The 20,123-nt window shown below is 38.4% G+C and overlaps 1 protein-coding gene across 1 annotated transcript; it reads right to left on the bottom strand.

The window, feature by feature from the left end:
- Window positions 1–1,529: 1,529 nt before the first annotated feature.
- On the bottom strand, window positions 1,530–18,340 carry fam20ca (FAM20C golgi associated secretory pathway kinase a). Its single transcript, XM_077735161.1, has 10 exons — window positions 17,387–18,340; window positions 16,613–16,797; window positions 14,174–14,252; window positions 5,038–5,130; window positions 3,586–3,701; window positions 3,285–3,465; window positions 3,093–3,202; window positions 2,945–3,026; window positions 2,744–2,803; window positions 1,530–2,279 (listed from the first exon to the last, which is right to left on the bottom strand). Exons 1-10 carry the CDS (start codon window positions 17,917–17,919, stop codon window positions 2,033–2,035), a joined length of 1,686 nt encoding a protein of 561 aa, XP_077591287.1. The 5' UTR covers window positions 17,920–18,340; the 3' UTR covers window positions 1,530–2,032.
- Window positions 18,341–20,123: the final 1,783 nt, after the last annotated feature.

The raw sequence follows: 20,123 nt of genomic DNA, 5'->3' as shown, positions 1-20,123 counted from the left end.
CACATGTACAAGTGTACATATGTGTGTACACATGTACAAGTGTACATATGTGTGTACACATGTACAAGTGTACATATGTGTGTACACATGTACACGTGTACATATGTGTGTACACATGTACACGTGTGTACATGTGTGTGTACACATATGTACACGTGTGTACATGTGTGTGTACACATATGTACACGTGTGTACATGTGTGTGTACACATATGTACACGTGTGTACATGTGTGTGTACACATATGTACACGTGTGTACATGTGTGTGTACACATGTACACGTGTGTACATGTGTGTGTACACATGTACACGTGTGTACATGTGTGTACACATGTACACGTGTGTACATGTGTGTGTACACATGTACACGTGTGTACATGTGTGTACACATGTACACGTGTGTACATGTGTGTACACATGTACACATGTGTGTACACATGTACACATGTGTGTACACATGTACACATGTGTGTACACATGTACACATGTGTGTACACATGTACACATGTGTGTACACATGTACACATGTTTGTACACATGTACATGTGTGTACACATGTACACATGTGTGTACACATGTACACATGTGTGTACACATGTACATATGTGTGTACACATGTACATATGTGTGTACACATGTACACGTGTACATGTGTGTACACATGTACACGTGTACATGTGTGTACACATGTACACGTGTACATGTGTGTACACATGTACATGTGTACATGTGTGTACACATGTACATGTGTACATGTGTGTACACATGTACATGTGTACATGTGTGTACACATGTACATGTGTACATGTGTGTACACATGTACATGTGTACATGTGTGTACACATGTACATGTGTACATGTGTGTACATATGTACATGTGTACATATGTGTGTACACATGTACATGTGTACATATGTGTACACACGTGTACATATGTGTACACACGTGTACATATGTGTACACACATGTACATATGTGTACACACATGTACATATGTGTACATATGTGTACACACATGTACATATGTGTACATATGTGTACACACATGTACATATGTGTACACACATGTACATATGTGTACACACATGTACATATGTGTACACACATGTACATTTGTGTACATATGTGTACACACATGTACATTTGTGTACATATGTGTACACACATGTACATTTGTGTACATATGTGTACACACATGTACATTTGTGTACATATGTGTACACACATGTACATATGTGTACATGTGTACATATATGTACACACATATGTACATATGCGTACACACATGTACATATGTGTACATATGTGTACACACATGTACATATGTGTACATATGTGTACACACATGTACATATGTGTACACACATGTACATTTTTGTACATATGTGTACACACACGTACATTTGTGTACATATGTGCACACACACGTACATATGTGTACATATGTGTACACACATGTACATGTGTACATATGTGTACACACATGTACATGTGTACATATGTGTACACACATGTACATGTGTACATGTGTGTACCTGTGTGCATAAATATATATATTTTTTACCATTTCCATGGTGAGTTACAACCTTAAGATGAATTTCCCCATCGTGGCAACAATAGAATCCATTCCACACAATACTATCATTTTATAAGTGAATCTACTGGAATAAAAAAAGGCTTTCTTAGTGGCATGCCCTTGTGTCATTTTTTAACCAACTTCTCCCTAAAATAGAATTTCCCTATTGCGTCGTGATCAACAAAGAATTCGTGAATCAAGTGCCACACATTTAAAGACTATGCCAATTAGCGGGGGTCACTGTAACGATACTGCTTCTGTGCATTCTGCGGTAAAAAAAAATCATCATCAAACAGACACTAAAAGATCTCGTCCACGATCAAACCAAATGTCTGTATAGTCTGTCTCCATGGATCCATCTCTGGTATAAACACTCCCACAAGAGGTTTCCATGAAAAGTCTCAGAATTCACTGAATTCAGCAGAATAGGAAAAGAAGTTTCCCTCCGGAGCCTCACTACCTTTGAGCAGGGCGCGATTCACCCTCCAAGTCTTGGTCCACCACATTGGCGTAGCCTTCCTTGGCCACGCAGTCAGCCAGCGTCCGCAGAACCAGGCCCAGACGGCGATCCATGGCTTGCAGGTGAGGTCGGATGAGGACGGGGGACAGGCGGTCCCGGAGGAGAGATTCCTCCATCAGGGTGCTCAGACGATAGTCTTCCTTGGCGAGTAGTTGGAGACGCAGGAAAGTAGACTTTTTCACCCTGGCAAGAGAGTCATCGCTAGTATTGTTGAGTGCTGGCAAAACCACAGCTCACTTCCAAGTCAAAATAAAGCAAAGCACAGACTGTATAGACTATTTTTTTTGCATATAAGCCACCTCCGTGTATATTAATTCATAATTTCCATCCCTAGGTCAGATGGCGGCGTCCTGAGCGAGCAATAGCAGGCACAAGTAAGTGAGTATATGCGAGAAAATACGATTTATGGCTGCCATGTTGGACTCATTTAGAGTTAGTAATCAATGTATTATATTAAGTCAGTTGAATTACCTGCAGTTTCTTTGTCGAGCCTTCAAATAATAAATATTTTTTGGAGTAATACAGTAAATAGCTTGCGATATACACGAGACTTAGTTAATTCATCAGGATAATAAACATTTCTGCATTTTTAATCAAAGTGTCTATGGTTTAATATTATTTCATTCAATGTGTACACATGTACTGACCTGCAGCATTGATTGAGAGGAACCAAAATTGACATCTCATCATGCGAGTGTTTCCCAAACCTGAAAAAGTTCAAACAAATATTTAGAATTAAAAACCAATAAAAATATCAACATTCCAGAACTTATTGTCAAAAATATTTTAGCATCACTATTAGGAAGGCAACATTTATGGACAACTACTATTAGAAGTGATAACATTACCCTCTTCCATTGTCCAGGTGAATAATGAAAGTGTCGTTTCCAAATTTCTCAAAGGTTTCGTAATGATGGCGATCCATGTTACCTAAAGAAGAAACCATCCGGATATGAATGATCACGTTTCAATGACATCAATCCATCGGCTTCTTACCCATCAAGAAGTCAAAGATGGTCATGTCCATGACGTCCAGGAGTCGAGTTCCACGGTCATACGGAGGGGTCTGCTTCACCTCGTCACAATAATCGGGATCCACCTCCCATCTTTTTGGACAAATACAGAACATTGATGTAAAAACAAAGGAATAAAAAATGTAATTGAAAGTGACAAATCATGTTTACTGACTCAGCCTTCTTGCGTTTATGGTAGGAGCGCCTCCACGGGTTTCTCCAGGTCTTGCGTTTGGCCAAATTGAGGTCAGGTAAGAAGGCGGCGAGGGAACCCTCAATCTGGTCGGGTTTACCGCATAGCGCGTGTTCGGTGGAGCAGTAGTACGAGCATTCGCCGTAGAAACACACGTTGTTGGCTGGATGGGGGTAAACACTTGGTTACAATTTTACAACAGATATTTTGTGTCAAGATTTAAAAAGTGGACACCCGCAATTTATAGTCTCATACAGCGGAGGTGTATTCGTTTTCTTTTTACCTGGCGAGATGAAAAAAGTCCTCCACAGCTTCTTATCACGCGTCACGTCTCGGATTTCTCGCGTCATGTTCACCAGCCGTCCCGCCACTGGGGGAACTCTGCGGAAGTCCAGAATCCTAAAAAAGGACAAAAACAGTGTTAATCCTAAAAAAGTAGGGATTACAAAATGGGGAAAAACACCTCCCCGCTATTTACTTTTTCCAGGTGACCCCTTTTGTGATTAAGCTTCGTGGGACAAACAAACGGATCGAGGACGCGCTGATCCGAGCAAAGTTGACGAAACTTAAGCTCACAGAGGACGCCTTTCAGTCGCCACGAACTGCGCCATCATGTCGGGCGGCGGACAAAGGAGTACTTGTTTTGTGTTGTTTGAGCGTTCGATCCGTTTTAGAAGATAGGCTTACCTACGTTTTAAGGTACAGTACAAATAGCGTAAATTGGAAATAACCTGCGCAGGAATGATTCCAATTTTTCCGACGTTTCTCCCTTGTCGCGTAACAGGATCACGTTGGAATCCACACATTTAACAGCGATTATGACAAGATGATCCCAGCGTGCTCATCTAATCCCTCGTGTTCTAAAGCCCAATTCAAGTATTCACACTTTAAGTCTATTAACTTTGCACTTTTACTAATGCGACACCGTCTGTGGGGATGAACAGGTACGAAACTCAGAAGGATTTGACATCATTGGCTGCCATTGAGGATGATAGGCCAAACACTTTTGCTATTTTAAACACAACTTTCACACCACCACATAAAAAAACAACAATTTTTTCAACAGCATAGCTGTCAACCTCAGCCAATTTCTCCCCTTATTAATGATTGCAATTCCGCTTATGAAACGATAAAAAAATGCAACTCGGCACTTATTTACTCACATGGGGCGCACTTAAAAGTCTAACATTTTCCTCCTAAGTGGACAGGGTGCCTGATCAAGATAAATTCAAGATTCTGTATATATTGCTACATTGCTTGCTGATGCACTATATTATTTATATAGTGAAAAGGTGAAAGATAAGTGCTCATATCATGATTAAAGCAATATTAGCAGTCGACAATGACATTTGCAACTGCTATTAGTGATCGAGACGATTCGGATTAGAGCCAAAATGGGGAAAAACGAGATCGGTTTCACCAAAAAAAACTTACTTGAAAAAATCCCATACAAAAGTTGTTATACGGCCTACACAATTTAAAATGATTAAAAATGTATAACCTATAGGAAATACTTATATGTTGATCGGTAAGTATTTTGATGCTTTAACACCACTATGCAGAATGAATATTTTTCTTTTTTATCCCTTACACAACACATTTAACTCATTGACTGCCCTTGACGAATCTAGAATTTTAATCTATTTTGACCTGGAGGTCAAAATAGATCGGACGTCTAACGGTCAAATGGCAGTGAAAGAGTTGACTGACTTTTACATAGAATTTAACTCCTTACCGGTCCAAGTGGAAGGCGGCGACCTCAGCGTTGTGCCTCTCAAAGTCGGAAAAGTAGAAGAAGTCAGGAGGAGTTTGTTGCTCACGCGTTTGCCTGAGAAAGAGAAAAAAATAAATATGTCAACACGAGCAGGCCAATGTGACAGAAAAGGAACAAGCATGAAAAAAATAGTAAAAAAATGAACACCCTCAGGGGGGTGATGCTTTGTCATATTCTTTGTAGAATCCATTTTTTTTGACACTTCTTAAAACACGAGATAGACTTTGGCGAGTCCGTTTTGTCTGTCTGTGATGTAAGAAAATATAAATACATTTTTACTTGATTAGCAACATGTCAGGCTGAGGAATGTCGCATTCTATGAATATTTTTTTGCATCAATTTCACTGATAGATGAGTTAAATACTTTAAGACAAGCATTCATCTCCATTCCAGTTCACATTGCGACCATACTTGTTAATATTCTCCTCTTCCATCACAGTTAACTTAACCTCAGGGTGAAGCCAGTATGGTAAATCTCTTCCTCGCATTGGCAAGGGAAGCCTTCCATGCCCTTTGACCCCCTTCATGATAAAAAAAATAAAAAAAATTCGGACAGAAAGCTTCTATCTGTGCATCCCACAGCTTGAATGCATGGCAGCCCTTCATGCACGCCAGATAAAAGCATGTGTGTGCACGAGTTTGATCCGTGCTCAAGTGTCAGCAGGAGAGAGCCATCTCCTCGGGCCAGATGGCTTGGAGTCGTCGTCAGGGATCAGGCGGAGGGGGGGCTTACGCGCCTTGAAAGCCTGCCTACTCTCCATCGAGCCTTCCCGTCTACACTTTATTACACACACAGTCGTACTGTGGACAAAACAGGATTGAGAATCACCATGTAAGACGGTGGAAGCTAAAATTTTCATCAAAACTCTGACAAGGAGAAGTTCACAAAGCATTATGGGTCTTGTCAACAGATGTGGAAGCTGATTTGCTGACTAGGCTCGACTAGAATTGACAACAGTATTATTTGGATCTCAGATGACTTCACTTTAATCCCTAAAAACTACAACTAAAAGTGCATATCTATTTCCTAAATAACTTATTCTCACAAGACTCAAAAGGGGTGCTGGAGCATGAACATTCACGTTAAGAGCTTTGAAATGCCATAAACAACAATGACTATAATCACTATTTCCATATTCTGCAATGCAAATTTGAAGAATGTATACCTGTCAATCTCAGACAATTTCTGACCTTATTAAAGATTGCAATTCCCCTTAATAAGCACTAAAAATATATAAGTAAAAGTCTAAAATTTTGGCTTTCTGATGAACTATATTTATATAGTGCACCATTAATGTTCTTAAAGCATGACTATTAGCAGATTAGATCTGAAATGTGTAAAACAAGATCAGTTTTACAAAAAAACGTACTTAAAAAATCCCAGACTAAAGTTTTTAAAGGGCATACACAATTTGAAATGTTAAAAAAATATAAAATACGGGGAAAATTGTTGTTGTTGGTATGAAAAATGGGAATGATCTACTGTAAATTACATTCAGAGTCAGTTCCCAAAAAGAATAATCCCAAATAACACATTAAAAAAAAACTCCTGACAAGTGCATTTTGTCTTTGAAATGCCCGAAACCAAAGTGATCAGCGTCCATGATGACTCATGATAATGGCCGCTCATTTCATGCGTGGGTAGAAACAAAAACAGTGGGTGAAAAAGCTCTTAACCCCCTACTCCCGTGCGAATTCAAATTGCCTTTCAAGTATGCTAATATGCTGACCCAAGAGCAAATGTATCAACATTGAAGCACTCTTCTTCAATGGTATTCATTCCTTGCACGCCTGAGTACAGCTTGGCAAATAGAAAAACACTTTGTAACTGTAAATTAAATACATAAAAGACAATAACTAAGTCTAAATTTGCATACCTACATTCTTGAAAAGCTGTTATCTTAATGCCAACATACTACGAAACATGCCAATCAAATCTTAATGACAGAGAATAGCATGCGATATTAACCCTTAAAAATAATGATCAATCATCAGAGTATCCCTTCAGCAGTTAAATAAAACTACAGAGTTTTAAAAGCCCAACTAATATTAAATACAAACAATAAAAAACACGGTTAGTCACCGAATCTTAGAACCTACAAACCATGATAAACGAGGGATTACTGCATATCGTACTTACAATGCATTGTTGAGGAAATGTCATCTATTATTTATACATTTAATCTAATTTGTTATTGATGAATACGGTCCATTTTGACTAATACCATAAGTCCTATGAAGCAGATTTTTCTCGACACCTGATCACAGCTGACCCGAGAATCCCCTCCATGTTGCGGCAAATTATGTATTCTTTGCAATCGGTATTCAATGCAAAGCCGGAGGAGGAAAAAAACGCCAAGGATTTCCAGTCTGCTATTGAAAACGGTTAATCCTCGCTGGGGTGGATATGGAAATATGACCAAGAGTGGGATGAACGTTACTGGAGCCTTCAAGCCATATTCATTTTGGCCATAACAAGCCAACCAAAAAAGGCTAGAAACCTACTATATAGCTTGTCCCCTTTTCAACTCTATCAGCTAATACAGTACATAGTACATAGGACACATTTTTAGCCAATATTTGCCTTAAAGTCAATATTACGTTTCATTAAAAAGTGGGAAATTTTCATTGACATGCGAAACGACACTTTCTGTAGTATTTGTTTCACTTGAAGTGTCAGTTTCATTTCCAAAGTGTCTCACAATGTTGTGAAAATTATCATGTTAAAATGAGGAAAAATTATCCCACTGAAATTTGACATATAATCACCTTATTTATGGTTTGAAATGTTACAATCTCAAGTGAAGCATAACTTCAACAATCCTTTTTAAACAATCCCTAAAAGTACACCTAGCTGGAACTTCCCATTCTAAAAATACTTTAAATAACTCATAAGGCTTGTTTACTAGATTTACTTTACCGGCTATTTTTGTCACCCCTCTTGAGAATGTTCAATAAAAAAAACACACAGATTCAGTGTGTGTTGTGTAATCCTCGAACTTTAAGCTTTAAGCACTTGGACTGTCACAACATTCAGCTCAACTGGCCAAAAACCACATTGGATCTCCTCCTTAGTCGTTTTGGACTCCGCCTTTCTCATAATTGTTCACAAGCGAGTGGAAAGGAACACCATTCAAATCCGCAAAAATGAGAAAATCTAGCGAGGGGGAACCGTTTTTTTGCGAACGGGCTGCCAACGGAGGCAAAGGTGTTTGCGCTTGGTGGAAGGCGCTCTGATTTGGGAGCTGTCAAGTCAAGCCTTCTCGCCAGTTTGTGGTCGGCTGGCATTTTCTAAAAAGAAACCATCTATCAGAGGCTAAGTGGTGGTGGAGAGATGTCATTGTGGGCAAGAGTGGGTGACCGCTGTGAATGAGGAAGCGGTAAAAACCCCGGTAGGGGAGAAGAAGAAAAAAGAAAGAAAACACAACAAGAACTGGTTGCCTTAATCTGGCAATTAGGAAGAGAAGAATTTAAGGATGAACTCAATCCAGTTCAACTTGGAGTCTAATTTAAACAAAGTGGAGTGACTCCTTTTTCAGTTCACTGTCCAGGTCTTTAAATAATAATAATAATATTCCAGGGTTTTATAAATGAAAGAAACTTCAAGACTAACATGTTCATGTACCCAAGGTTGAATATATTCATGTACATGTACATGTACAATATATACATGTACATGTACAATGTACATGTACAATGTATATGTACAATGTATATGTACAATGTATATGTACAATGTACATGTATATGTACATGTACAATGTACATATACATTGTACATGTACATTGTACATGTACATATACTTATACATTGTACATATACATATACATGTACATTCTCAATCTTGGATACTAGAAGGACTATAGTAAACATTTCATTTTCTTATGCGCATTTGCTTTTTGACTCACCGCGGAAACATTATTCATATTGATTCAAGCAATAATAGATGTTTAATGACTAATTCAAAGATAGAGTGACTATTCTTAGAAGTCTATTATTCACCTAATCTAAAGAGGGTGAAAACAACAACAACAACCTATTTAGTGCAGTAGCAGACAGAAGATCTTCTGTTAGCGCCACTAACCCACCCAAGACTGCCAAGAGGGCGCTAAAAGGGTGAGTTGGGGTGTAACCGGCCGGGCGAGACTTTGGATCGGGTTACGGGCTTTTGGTGATACCAGACCTGACTAAAGGGAGGAGGGCTATGTCTCCTACTTCCTGCCTGGACAATAAGTGCACGCACGGATGCGAGTGACGCACAATGATGAGATTGTTTTCCGATCACCTGACTTGCACACCATAATTACCACCTTGCCTGCCGAGTTACAAAACCAAAATCAGGACTGCATTATTTTTCTTTCTCTGCATGTGGTTCACAATTGAGAGACTATTTTTGGTACTAATGCAAAGTAGTCTTAAGTAATTGCTCTTTGTTGAAATGACGACATATGTCCTTAATCGGTTTAAACGGAATGGTAAGTATTGCTGATATCATATCATGATGATACAAAATGTTTTATGTAACATCATTAATCTCACATTTTAACATGTGAAATTGAATTTTGTGTAATGTGATAAATGTTGACATCATACATTTGGCATTTTAAAAGGATGATTTTCACAAGATAATGCAATATTTTAGGTAATTTGATTTTGCAAAATATACATTTCCAATTCTAATGCGATAAAATTGACATTTTGACAAAAGGTTTGCCTTTTATAATAATATAGAAAATTTCAACATATTTTTAAAACACATTTTGCAAAAAAACTGACATTTTGTGTTAAAATATAATACATTTCACATTGTTTGTGATAAAATCCTCTAAAAATAAGCTAAGTAACAGGAAATAATCAATTTTTGTCAAAAGTTCACAAAAGTTTGACTGAGGCTCAGACTACTTTTTGATCCATCATCTCGATACATTTTAATCAAATAAACGGCACGTTGTCTTTTCAACACCAATTGATTTACAGCATTCTCCCTAAGACTTTATATCTCCCTCCCTCCCCCTCACCCAACGTCATTTCGCCAAGCGCTCAGGACTTTTAACGAGTTGTTTTTGACTCTACTCATAAATCAAATGAGACCTTGTGTTTTTTTTTTTTTTTGCTTCCACTCCCTAAATAAGACACGGTCAATTTGAAAGTCTAAAAATTCATCTCCTGGAGGTACATTGCTGCATTCCAGACTAAAAAGCACCAGCAACATTCTTTGTGGCAAGACCGGGAATTCACCCGCGCCACATTTTAGACGATGTAATGACATGGTGGGACGTCTTAAACGAGCGAGTTGGACTAGACGCAAAAGCCCAAGTCCACAAATGTCAATCAAAGACGTAAAAATAGAAATACAAGTACTTTCTTAGAACGCACAATCGTAACTAACAACCAACAATAACCCATTTGACATTATGATTAAAGAACAGCCTATTTTAATAGATGGGTTGGTGGGCTAAATAAATAAATCATGCAAGACTGACTAAGTACTCGCCATATTGAAAGCTTTTAATTTGTCGGAAATGACCACTCAGAATATCTGCTGTTCTAAATGTTATTTCCTGAATTAAAACGATGGCTGCCATCCATTTTGAACGGTGAAAATCGTCAAAACAAAAGCAATTTAGCCATTTTCTATTTAGCAACAAACCTATATGTACATAATTCGGTATATAAACTGAGAGGGGAGAAAATGAAGTAGGATGGAGAAAAGGAAAAAGAAGAAATCACTTCCCGAGGAGTTGACCTAGTAAAAGATTCATGAGGATGTCTCCATGTGAAGTAAAGAAAGTAGAGTTGAAAGCTGGGGGGTTCTAAAATAAGAAGTGGCCTCTACGTGTGGGTTTTTTTTTTTTTTTGGGTGTCTGACTTGGCAGTTCGTCTGTCACAAAGGAAATCATCAGAGATTGAAGATGACAGGGCGACGCGTTCAAGTGGCGCACTTAAACTGTCGACCCTCCCGCTTGGAGAACAGACTGAGCAGTCGAGGGAAAGAAGAAAAAAAAAAGGAGAAAGATGGCTTGTTTTTAACAAGCAACCCAAAAAAAAAGGACTGAATATGCTGCTCGCGGGACTTGACATATGGATTTTTTTTTAATCTTCTTAAAGACCAATAGATAATGAATACATTTCATGTAGTGCAGTATTCAATGTTGCGCATTAAACAAACATAATCCTATGCTTATAAATCTGGCTGATGACATGTTAAGATCTACTTTAGTCCAGTTTGCAATTCCATATTTTTTTTTATACTTCAATGTAACCAAAGGCCCAACTAACCTCTCCAAAATGGCTGCACATGGACAAATGTAATTGATGAGAACATGCATAACTAATGGAGTTAATTCACGTTAACTGAACAGGGAATGACATTTTAGTGTCCCTAAACATTTGACTATTTTGACAGATCATTTGTTAACAAATCTTGCGTTTATTGTGTTAAATTAACATCAATTTCCACGTTTTGGAGATATGAAAAAGCCATTGAGAACCAGCAACTTGACTCTTGCAAATAACATTTCCTTTTCAATTAGTTTCCAATGTAGGAGTTGATTTCAAATCCTTTGAACTTCCACCAAGCTCTCATGGGTTCAATTTGAGGAAACTATATTTAATAAAAGTGTATGAAAGGGAGAAGAAAAAAAAGATTCAATCTACAATATGACATATGCTTGCTTGGCTATGCTTTACAATTCCACAAGGGATGATTTGCGTGCATAACTTAGCGAGAAATATGTCATGTATGCTTACATTTACATGCAATGAATTCACAGCACGACTGACTATACGTACTTGTTTGCATTTATCTGTCACGTCCAAGCGCTTAGAAAAGAGAGCCACTTGGATTTTCTGCTCCTCAAGGTGATGGATGCCAGGCTATTATCTTCCCTCTCTTTACATATCATTGCTTGGCAATTCATTTCCCACAACAACAGATGTGTGGTAAAGCCGTGGCGGGTAAATGTGGGATTTTTTTTTCTTCCCCCTATTTCCATCGGCTGCAAATGCGTGGTGTTTGTGTCATAAGTCCTTTTACGAGGCTAACGTTCGGGGAGATGATAAAAAGGTGTTTGCACGCACATAAAGACGACGACGAGTTCTCTCTTTGCTCCTTATATCTTCACGTGGATGCATTTTTATCCCTGTTATATAATCGTGAAATCTGGCTATTGTAAGCAAGCTTACAAAAAAATAAATAAAAAAATCATTACCTAGTCAGTGTTTCTCATTCAGTGCCAAAAACTGCTTTTTAGGTCTTTTAAAATGTTTAAAAATGATTCACCTCCAAGTTTGTAAATATAGCTAAGGTAGGGGTGGGCAAACTTTTGGGCCCGGGGGCCACATTGACTTTGAAAATTTGACAGATGGGCCGGGTCAGCAGAAGATAAGAAACATATAAAAAAGTGCATCCGTTAACAGTAAATATGAAACAGAAACAGAAAAAAAGGACTAAAGTATTAATATACTCATCACTCAATCATTAAAGTAAAAAGTATAAAGTACAAAGTCAAGTAAAAAGGAATGTATTAAGAAATATTAGAATGTCATTTGAAAAAAAAGATACAGGGCTTTAACTTGACGCAAAATTAATCTGTGATTATTGGACTGGCATCCCTATTTGCTATAAAATAAAAAATAGTAACGTTTACTTGCGTGGTTAAAAAAAGAAACCCCATTAGTGATTGAACACGGACTTAAACATAGTCCAAATTCCTGGAAATGAAGGTCATGTCGTAATTTCAAGTGCTGTCAACAACACAATGTCAACATGTTCTAAATGAAGCGGTGACCCGTGTTCTGTCGCAACACAAAAGGCACACAAACAACTACAAATCCAATTGAATCCATTCCGCCGTGACAGAAATGAAGCAGTGGTTTATGTTTTGCCGCAACTGCCACGGCTCATTCGAAAAACTGAGCTTGTCACAAGCCATCATTTATACATAAAAATGAAACAAAAAAGGACAAACACAATTAAATGAGGGATGACCATAAAACACCCATTTCATCAAATTGGCATCACCAAACTCTCCCTTAACATATTACATTTATCATCATATTTTAAATTGTGGATAAGTTTTACTAAAAATACACACTATCGACTAAATATTATTCAGTAAATTGATCGACAATGGTCTTGGTATCTGATTAATCTTAATTTAAAAAATAAAAATGATCTAAATCCTCTATTTTGTGAATCTTGATAGTAAATATTCCAATTTTAGTTCCTTTCTTTACCCATGAAGAATAAAAATAACATTAGGAACAAAGTGGGTGAGATCTTGGGACCTCCCATGGGCCGTTGAAAAAAATAGGAAAACAATTCCCTTAATTTTAATGAAGTATTGTTTATATATGTCTATATTTGTTAAATATATTTAATCTTGATTGCCAACAGTAATAAACCGTAGTCCCAATATTTAGAGTTTATCTTCTCTGAATATTTTGTGGTTATAAACCACTTTTCTAGCTAAAATATAAAGCACAGAATAACATAACAGTAAATATCCCATGATTCATATTTGAGTAAATGAGTTGAATCATGGCAATAATAAAAAAAAAAAAGAAAAAAGAATAATCACTAGGAGAGTCCATACATGGGAAATTCTGCTATGAATCATTCAACACAATCACACTCGGGAAAAGAAAAATATTTCCACTGGCTGATATATTCAAAAGCTTTCCAATGAGACTCCCGTGTAGAAAAGCATTCTAAATTTTGAAGTCATCAAAGCGCGCATCTGAGCAATTACTTTTGATCACAGCCCAGTTGGCCTGGGCGCTGTTTATGCGTGTTGGCGAGGGAATTCAACGGCACCATTGAAAGAGAAGCCTATTTCTTTTTCAAGTGCAAAGTGCTTTTGCGGCATTTCCCCAAAGACGGCGGCAACGTGACGGCCCAGCGCTCGTGTTAATTAACACATAAGCCTGTTGGTGGTTCATAAAAACGCACAGACAGACATCAGAAAAAGATCACCAAGAGGAAGAGGAAGAACGCGGCTAATCTCAAACCATGGAAGCAATTCGCAAGAGATTTAGTGGCCATTTTTTTTGGTTGGGGGGTGATGTTTCAATATAAAATTTGGATCAACTTACTTCATAGGCTTGAATAATGCTTGGCCGTAGTTCTGGAAGGTCATGATCAACTTGAGCTGAGTTCCTCCAGATTTCATGGCTGTAAGAGACAAAATATTTGTCAAAATCTGACACAAAAAGCAGTTTGAAAAAGGAAAAGAAAATCCTTCAAATCCCGAAAAAAAAGGTTCTCCTGTAAAATTGGTTAACTCATTGGTTGCTATAGAGTTAAAAGGACAGAAATCACAGCAGAATAAAGTCTTTTTTTTATACTTAAAAATGTCAAAAATTGTAACTAAAATGAAAATTGTATTACTTCAACCAATCATTGATTGCCCATCCTTCCTCATGATGTAATTAATACCCATAATCACATGCATGGGTATAACTGACATCATAAAAAGACAGCTCCTGTAAAGCTTCTTTTGAGGTTTAAATATGACTGTCATCTTTTTTTAATAGGTAATTCCCAGTTTTTGCTGAAAGTCAGTTATTACATCACATTTGATTAATCTGGAGAAGTAATGAAAAGTGCAATCCCAACAAAAAGAGCTCTTCAGCCAGCTCATTATTAACAAAAGGCTCTGGTGTTTAGCTCTAATGCAAAAGCTTTTGGAGGATTTACCCATTTGTTACAGCGCATTAACTTGAGCATCTCATGACAGCAACATGCTGGCTAACCCTTCCATTTAAATTACAGTCTTGTGATGGACACTGTCTACTGGATTGCAATTTTGCAATTTGTCATCATAAGTCAAAAATGACAAAACTGGAAAAAGTATTGCTAATTTTATAGACATTTGAAAAGGGTATCTAATCAACTGCATTTAAATTATTAACCAGAACCTAACCATACTGATGAATCATTGGCATCATCATCATCGCCATCAATAGCAGCTATAGAGGTAAAAACACAACAAACAGTTTAATAACGTCAAGTCAGCTGATCCAAGCCATCCAGATTTGTCCAGGCAAGGTCCAGTATATGATGCCCTTGTGGCTTCATCAAGTTTGAAGATTAAAAAACAGAATATCCATAAACCCTAGAGTCAACTATCTGACCTCAATACAATACTTAGCCCTGTTGGCTTTCGGGAGGAAGAAAAAAAATCCCACTTTATTTTATCATTTGTAGTCTGACATGCAATATGATTCCATGACAATACAAGTAGACTTCAACTACCATCTGTCTCCGTGTTGCCCAGGAAAAAAAACAAAAAACATGTGTTTCTGCCAACGTGCTGTTGGTTGACAAATTAATCACATTCTCTCTCTTCCCGCGGCAACTCCTGAGTCGTCTGGCCTTTCGCAAAGCTGCGAGCTCCGCAATCAGATTCATGTTCCGATGATAAATCCCCCGCGTTTCCACCTGTGTCGCGTCACCCCAAAAGCGTGGGTGATTTACGAGGCTCATCCCGGTCTGAACAAAAAGGCCGACAAAGAGAGAGCGAGAGAAAAAGAGAGAAAGAGAGAGGCGAAGAGACACTCTATGCACAACTTGAGGGCAGATAAAGTGACATTCGCCCCAAGAGATGTTCTGGTGTTATACTCTCTTTGCTTTGCGGTGTCACCCAGAGACAGAAAAGCAGTGCTCGCCTGTGAAAAATGATGGAGTGTGGTTGCCTTAGGATCAAAACTCATAGGCACACTCGAGACTCCACTATTTTACTGTTCTTTGCTGCCAACCTGCCCTGGTTTGAAAGAATGGGACATGGACAAACGAGTGAGGAACAGATCTTAGCGAAAATGATCTTAGTGAAGCAAAAGATGTCACAAGGGCGTGAATGTATCACTCTCACGCACGTCATTCCTTCACAGTATTGCACTGGCGTGTCAAAATCGTGTGGAATTGCTACAATATGAGGACTCAACAGCTTCCTGTTGCTTATGGGCATCTATATCGAAGCAGAAAACATTTGGATTGTGTCGCTTTTAACTCATTCAATGCTAGTTATCTTACCCAAAAAGTCAGCAGGAGTATTTATATATTAGTTTTATTTTAACTGGAGGTATCAAATCCAACTCAAATATTGTTTTCATTCAACAGAAATAAAGTTTGATTATACCTTTTTCTATTTTTAATAAATGGCGATATATTGTTTTGTTTTATCAATTCTGGACGATTGGAGCAGAAAAAAAAAGACTTTTTTGAGTGAACAAGAACAGTTGATTTAACATTAATTGACCTTTTAACCCAACCTTGACAACATCAGAATACTGACTAAAAATAAATGACAAAAAAAACATTCTGGGATGGCTTTTGAGCATGAAATACTAAATATATGACCATCTTTGTCAAAGGTCAAAGAATCCTGGTTTACTTTTACACCTAAAGCACACATTTACTTTCTCCTAATTACCACAACACATTTTCTGTGAGCACTAAACAAACTAGCCAGGTTTCCAAACTGATATTTTCAGTCTAATTCTCGACACACGAATCTTTGTTTGGTGACTTACCAACACTGGTGATCTTTTGGGTCACCAAATCTTGAAGAAGGTCATCTAGGACGGGGTTGTGCCTGGCGTACAGCTCATAGCGATTGATCCCGATATGAAAACGCAGCCAGTTGGGGTACGAATCCGCCGTTGCCGCCGCCTCTCGTGCGTTTTCTTCATCCTGCCTGTTGCGGTCCTCCGTTGGCCTGAACAGAAGAAGAGATACTTGTTTTACTCAAACTATAGATTTCCTCTTTTCGAGTCTTTGTATTTCAAGTTTCATGGAAAAACAAGGAAGATATATTTCTAATTTTAACCCACTCTATTCCTTTGAGGTCATTCTTTGATACTAGTTTTCCTATTTTATGCAAATACATTGCAATAATCCAAACAAGGGTTTAAAATAGATTAATAATACATCAGGATGATTCTTCAACCCTTCCATGAGCAGATGTGAATCACAAGTGTCATAATATAAAAATAACCACAGAAGAAAGGACAGGAAGAAATACTACTGTCAGAACAATCCAGTTTAAAGAGGCCAACAAATGTCCAAAGTCTTTAAAAGCATATTTCTACAATTGCTTCAGGCCCTCCCATTCGAGATGACTTGGACGCTTATTGTCATGAACAGCAGCAAAGGGATGGCTAGATAAAGTGAAAAGATGGATTATAGATAAGCAGTATATAAGAGTAGATTGAGGAAGGACTGTATGCTTAGGTCATCAGATGGGAAGATGGATGGATGGGGAGAATGATACGGTATGTAGATAGATACATATTTCAGTTATTTACCATCCTTGTTGGTCTGTTGTTTTAGGATAAAACCTGATATCCGTGTTGAGGTTAAACAAAGTGTCTCGTTCCGTCAGAGCAGGGAGTCCAATCTTATACAAAGGATGCTCAAAGAGTGCCCTCAGTCTGGGTTCACCGGCTCCAGGCAGTGATGATCGACCCCGGCTCCCCTCTCCGATAAGCGGCTTGTGCTCTTCCGCCTCCCCGGCCGGGAAGCTTCCCCTCCGGAGCGTCTCGGCACTCTTCTCCCGCCCCTGCAACGTCGTGTGGTTGGAGTTGGGCTCGCTGCTGAAATCCTGCAGGATTCGCAGGGTGTGTTTGTTGGGCCAAGCACCGGCTTCGGCCGCCGACCTGACGCGGAGCTTGGCCCAGCCTGGTGCCTCGGCGCCGGCGTGGTGGGTGCACTGACAGCCGCCTTCCTCTCCCGACGCCCCCTTCTCCAGCTTGGGCAGCAAGTCGATCAGAATGTGCACCGTGCACGCCACCAGGAACACAGTCAGTAGCAAGACTCGGAATTTACGAAACATGATCATCGTTTGCTCCTTTTCGTCCGTAAAGTAAAGTAAGTGCGTAAATCAACTAGATATGTGTCTCGCCTTCTTCATACGCCCATCGCGTTATTTTCGATCTAAATAGTTTACAACTAAGCAGGTGAACGGTGCAAAAACGTGCTCACATCTGTCGTATTTATCCCTGCCGTAGATCTAAAAGTCTCCATCATCAAAATACGAGTCCTCCAAATAGATAAGTCCAGAATAGGTTGGGCAAAAATTCCTCGGGAATTGCAAAGGATCCGCTGAAATGCGGCACAGCTTGGCCAGAATCAGCGACGCAACGTCCGGCAGACAGGTGCGAGCATCCCCGCTGTCAAGTGGGCATCATCCTCCGTGGATGGGGGTGCGAGAATAGAATCCAAGCCCCGTGGAGTCCAGCCTCGGTCCGCAACGTCACGAGGAAGCGATTGGCTGAACACAAATGCACGTCCAGCTCCCATACAAGAAATCTTTGGAGGGTGAAATTCTTACATCTTACGCCAGAGGACGCCAAATAGCACAGGGCGATATTTCTTAATGGAGTAGACACGGTATGTGTACAGTAGTAAAAATCAAATCCATTCAAACTGTCAGCCTGCCCACTTTACATGGATTGGACACTGTTCAATGCCAATGGCACTATAACTCGTATGGACAACAAAAATATATTCATTATAAGTTAAGGGGAAATCAAGGCATATGCGGCACTATTAGAATGCTACTGAGAGTTCAATTTAATTGGGTCATTTCATTGCTTCTATTTCAGCTCAACTTTAAATAGCTCGACCAATTTGAGCTTTTAATTATCACGCCACTCTTTGCAATAATTTGGATTCCACTTCAAATATCTACACGGGATATGATTTGAAAATACTGAAGATGCTCTAAAACTCTGTTTCTAGAATATGTCATCCCAAACTCAGAAGAAAAATGTACATATAAAACATGTTTCAGTTTCAATTGCTTTTGAAATTGGAATACGTTTACAATATCAAAATTGCGGTCAGCAGGATTGAACACAGAATATGAATTTTCAATACCAAGCGTCACAAACTATATTAGCGTTTGATTTGGTCAATCACAGCAAGACACAGCATGGGAATAATGAGACCAGTCGCCCCGCTGAGTTGATCACTTTATCTCAAACACTCACACGGTAAATTGAGCTCTGGGGTTTTGAATTAGGTGCAAGTCAGGGGTGACCTTGAAAGTTGAGATGCTTGTTTAGGGGGGGGGGGAGAGAACCATATGTACTGCAATGCAAGTGAAATTTCTGCAGCCATTTCACCTTGTGGAAAGCTAATGTTTTAATTACTGATAAGAAAAGTCGAATATTGATGTATCAATCTGGATTGGTATGCCAATTAGTTTGATATGATTGATTTAAAAGTGATGAAAATATAAAACATGGATCAACACTGTCATTTTTAAGATATGCAGCTTTGTTCAAAATGTTTTTTTTCGTATATTCAAATGTCTGAAATGTCACAGCAACAAAATGAATAAAGTCAGTAGCAGTGAATGTGTTTAATAAGAGTTAAAGTTGGGCTCCAGAACTCATGAAGTGCAATTTCCAATGTGTTCCTAAGCATTATTAAAAATGAGTGGCCGATTGGAGGGTAATAACAGTTAAGCGGTCCGAATTGCTTGTGCGGGGGAGGAACATATCTCTTTTAGAGTTGCCCTACTGTTATTTCTTTCCTATTTATTATTTGTCTTTTGCCCCTTGCTGCAAAAAAAAAAATCCACATTTGTTTGCAGAGTTCATTCCCAAGTGTCCTATTCTATCTACTGATGCTTTAGCGTCTACAAAAGGTTTAATTGGAAACACAAGTTATTGTATACCAGGGCATGTTTCTTTTATTTGATACTTTGTGCTCTGACCAGTAGTTCAATTAAGTAAAAGACAATGTTAAGCAGAGTAAAATTAATGTTTGTCATGTATTAACTCTTGATATAGCACTTCTTTAAATCTTATAAAAATAGATTAAATAACTTTGGCTTTCACTCATTTAAATTGAATTTATTTAGCTGTCTGTTTTAAACAGATCTAATTTGGGCAAATATTGTCATACTGTATATTGCTTTTCAACATATTATAAGGTTGTGTGTATAACAATTTGATTATCATGTGATCAGAAAAAAATATTGCACAGCCCTAATATGAACATACAACAATTCCATCAATTACGAGCTAAAGACAA

Source organism: Stigmatopora nigra, chromosome 15 (assembly GCF_051989575.1).
Source record: "Stigmatopora nigra isolate UIUO_SnigA chromosome 15, RoL_Snig_1.1, whole genome shotgun sequence".
NCBI lineage: Eukaryota > Metazoa > Chordata > Actinopteri > Syngnathiformes > Syngnathidae > Stigmatopora > Stigmatopora nigra.
Note: the sequence above shows the minus strand (reverse complement) of the source record. Positions and strands in the feature narration are given on the sequence as shown.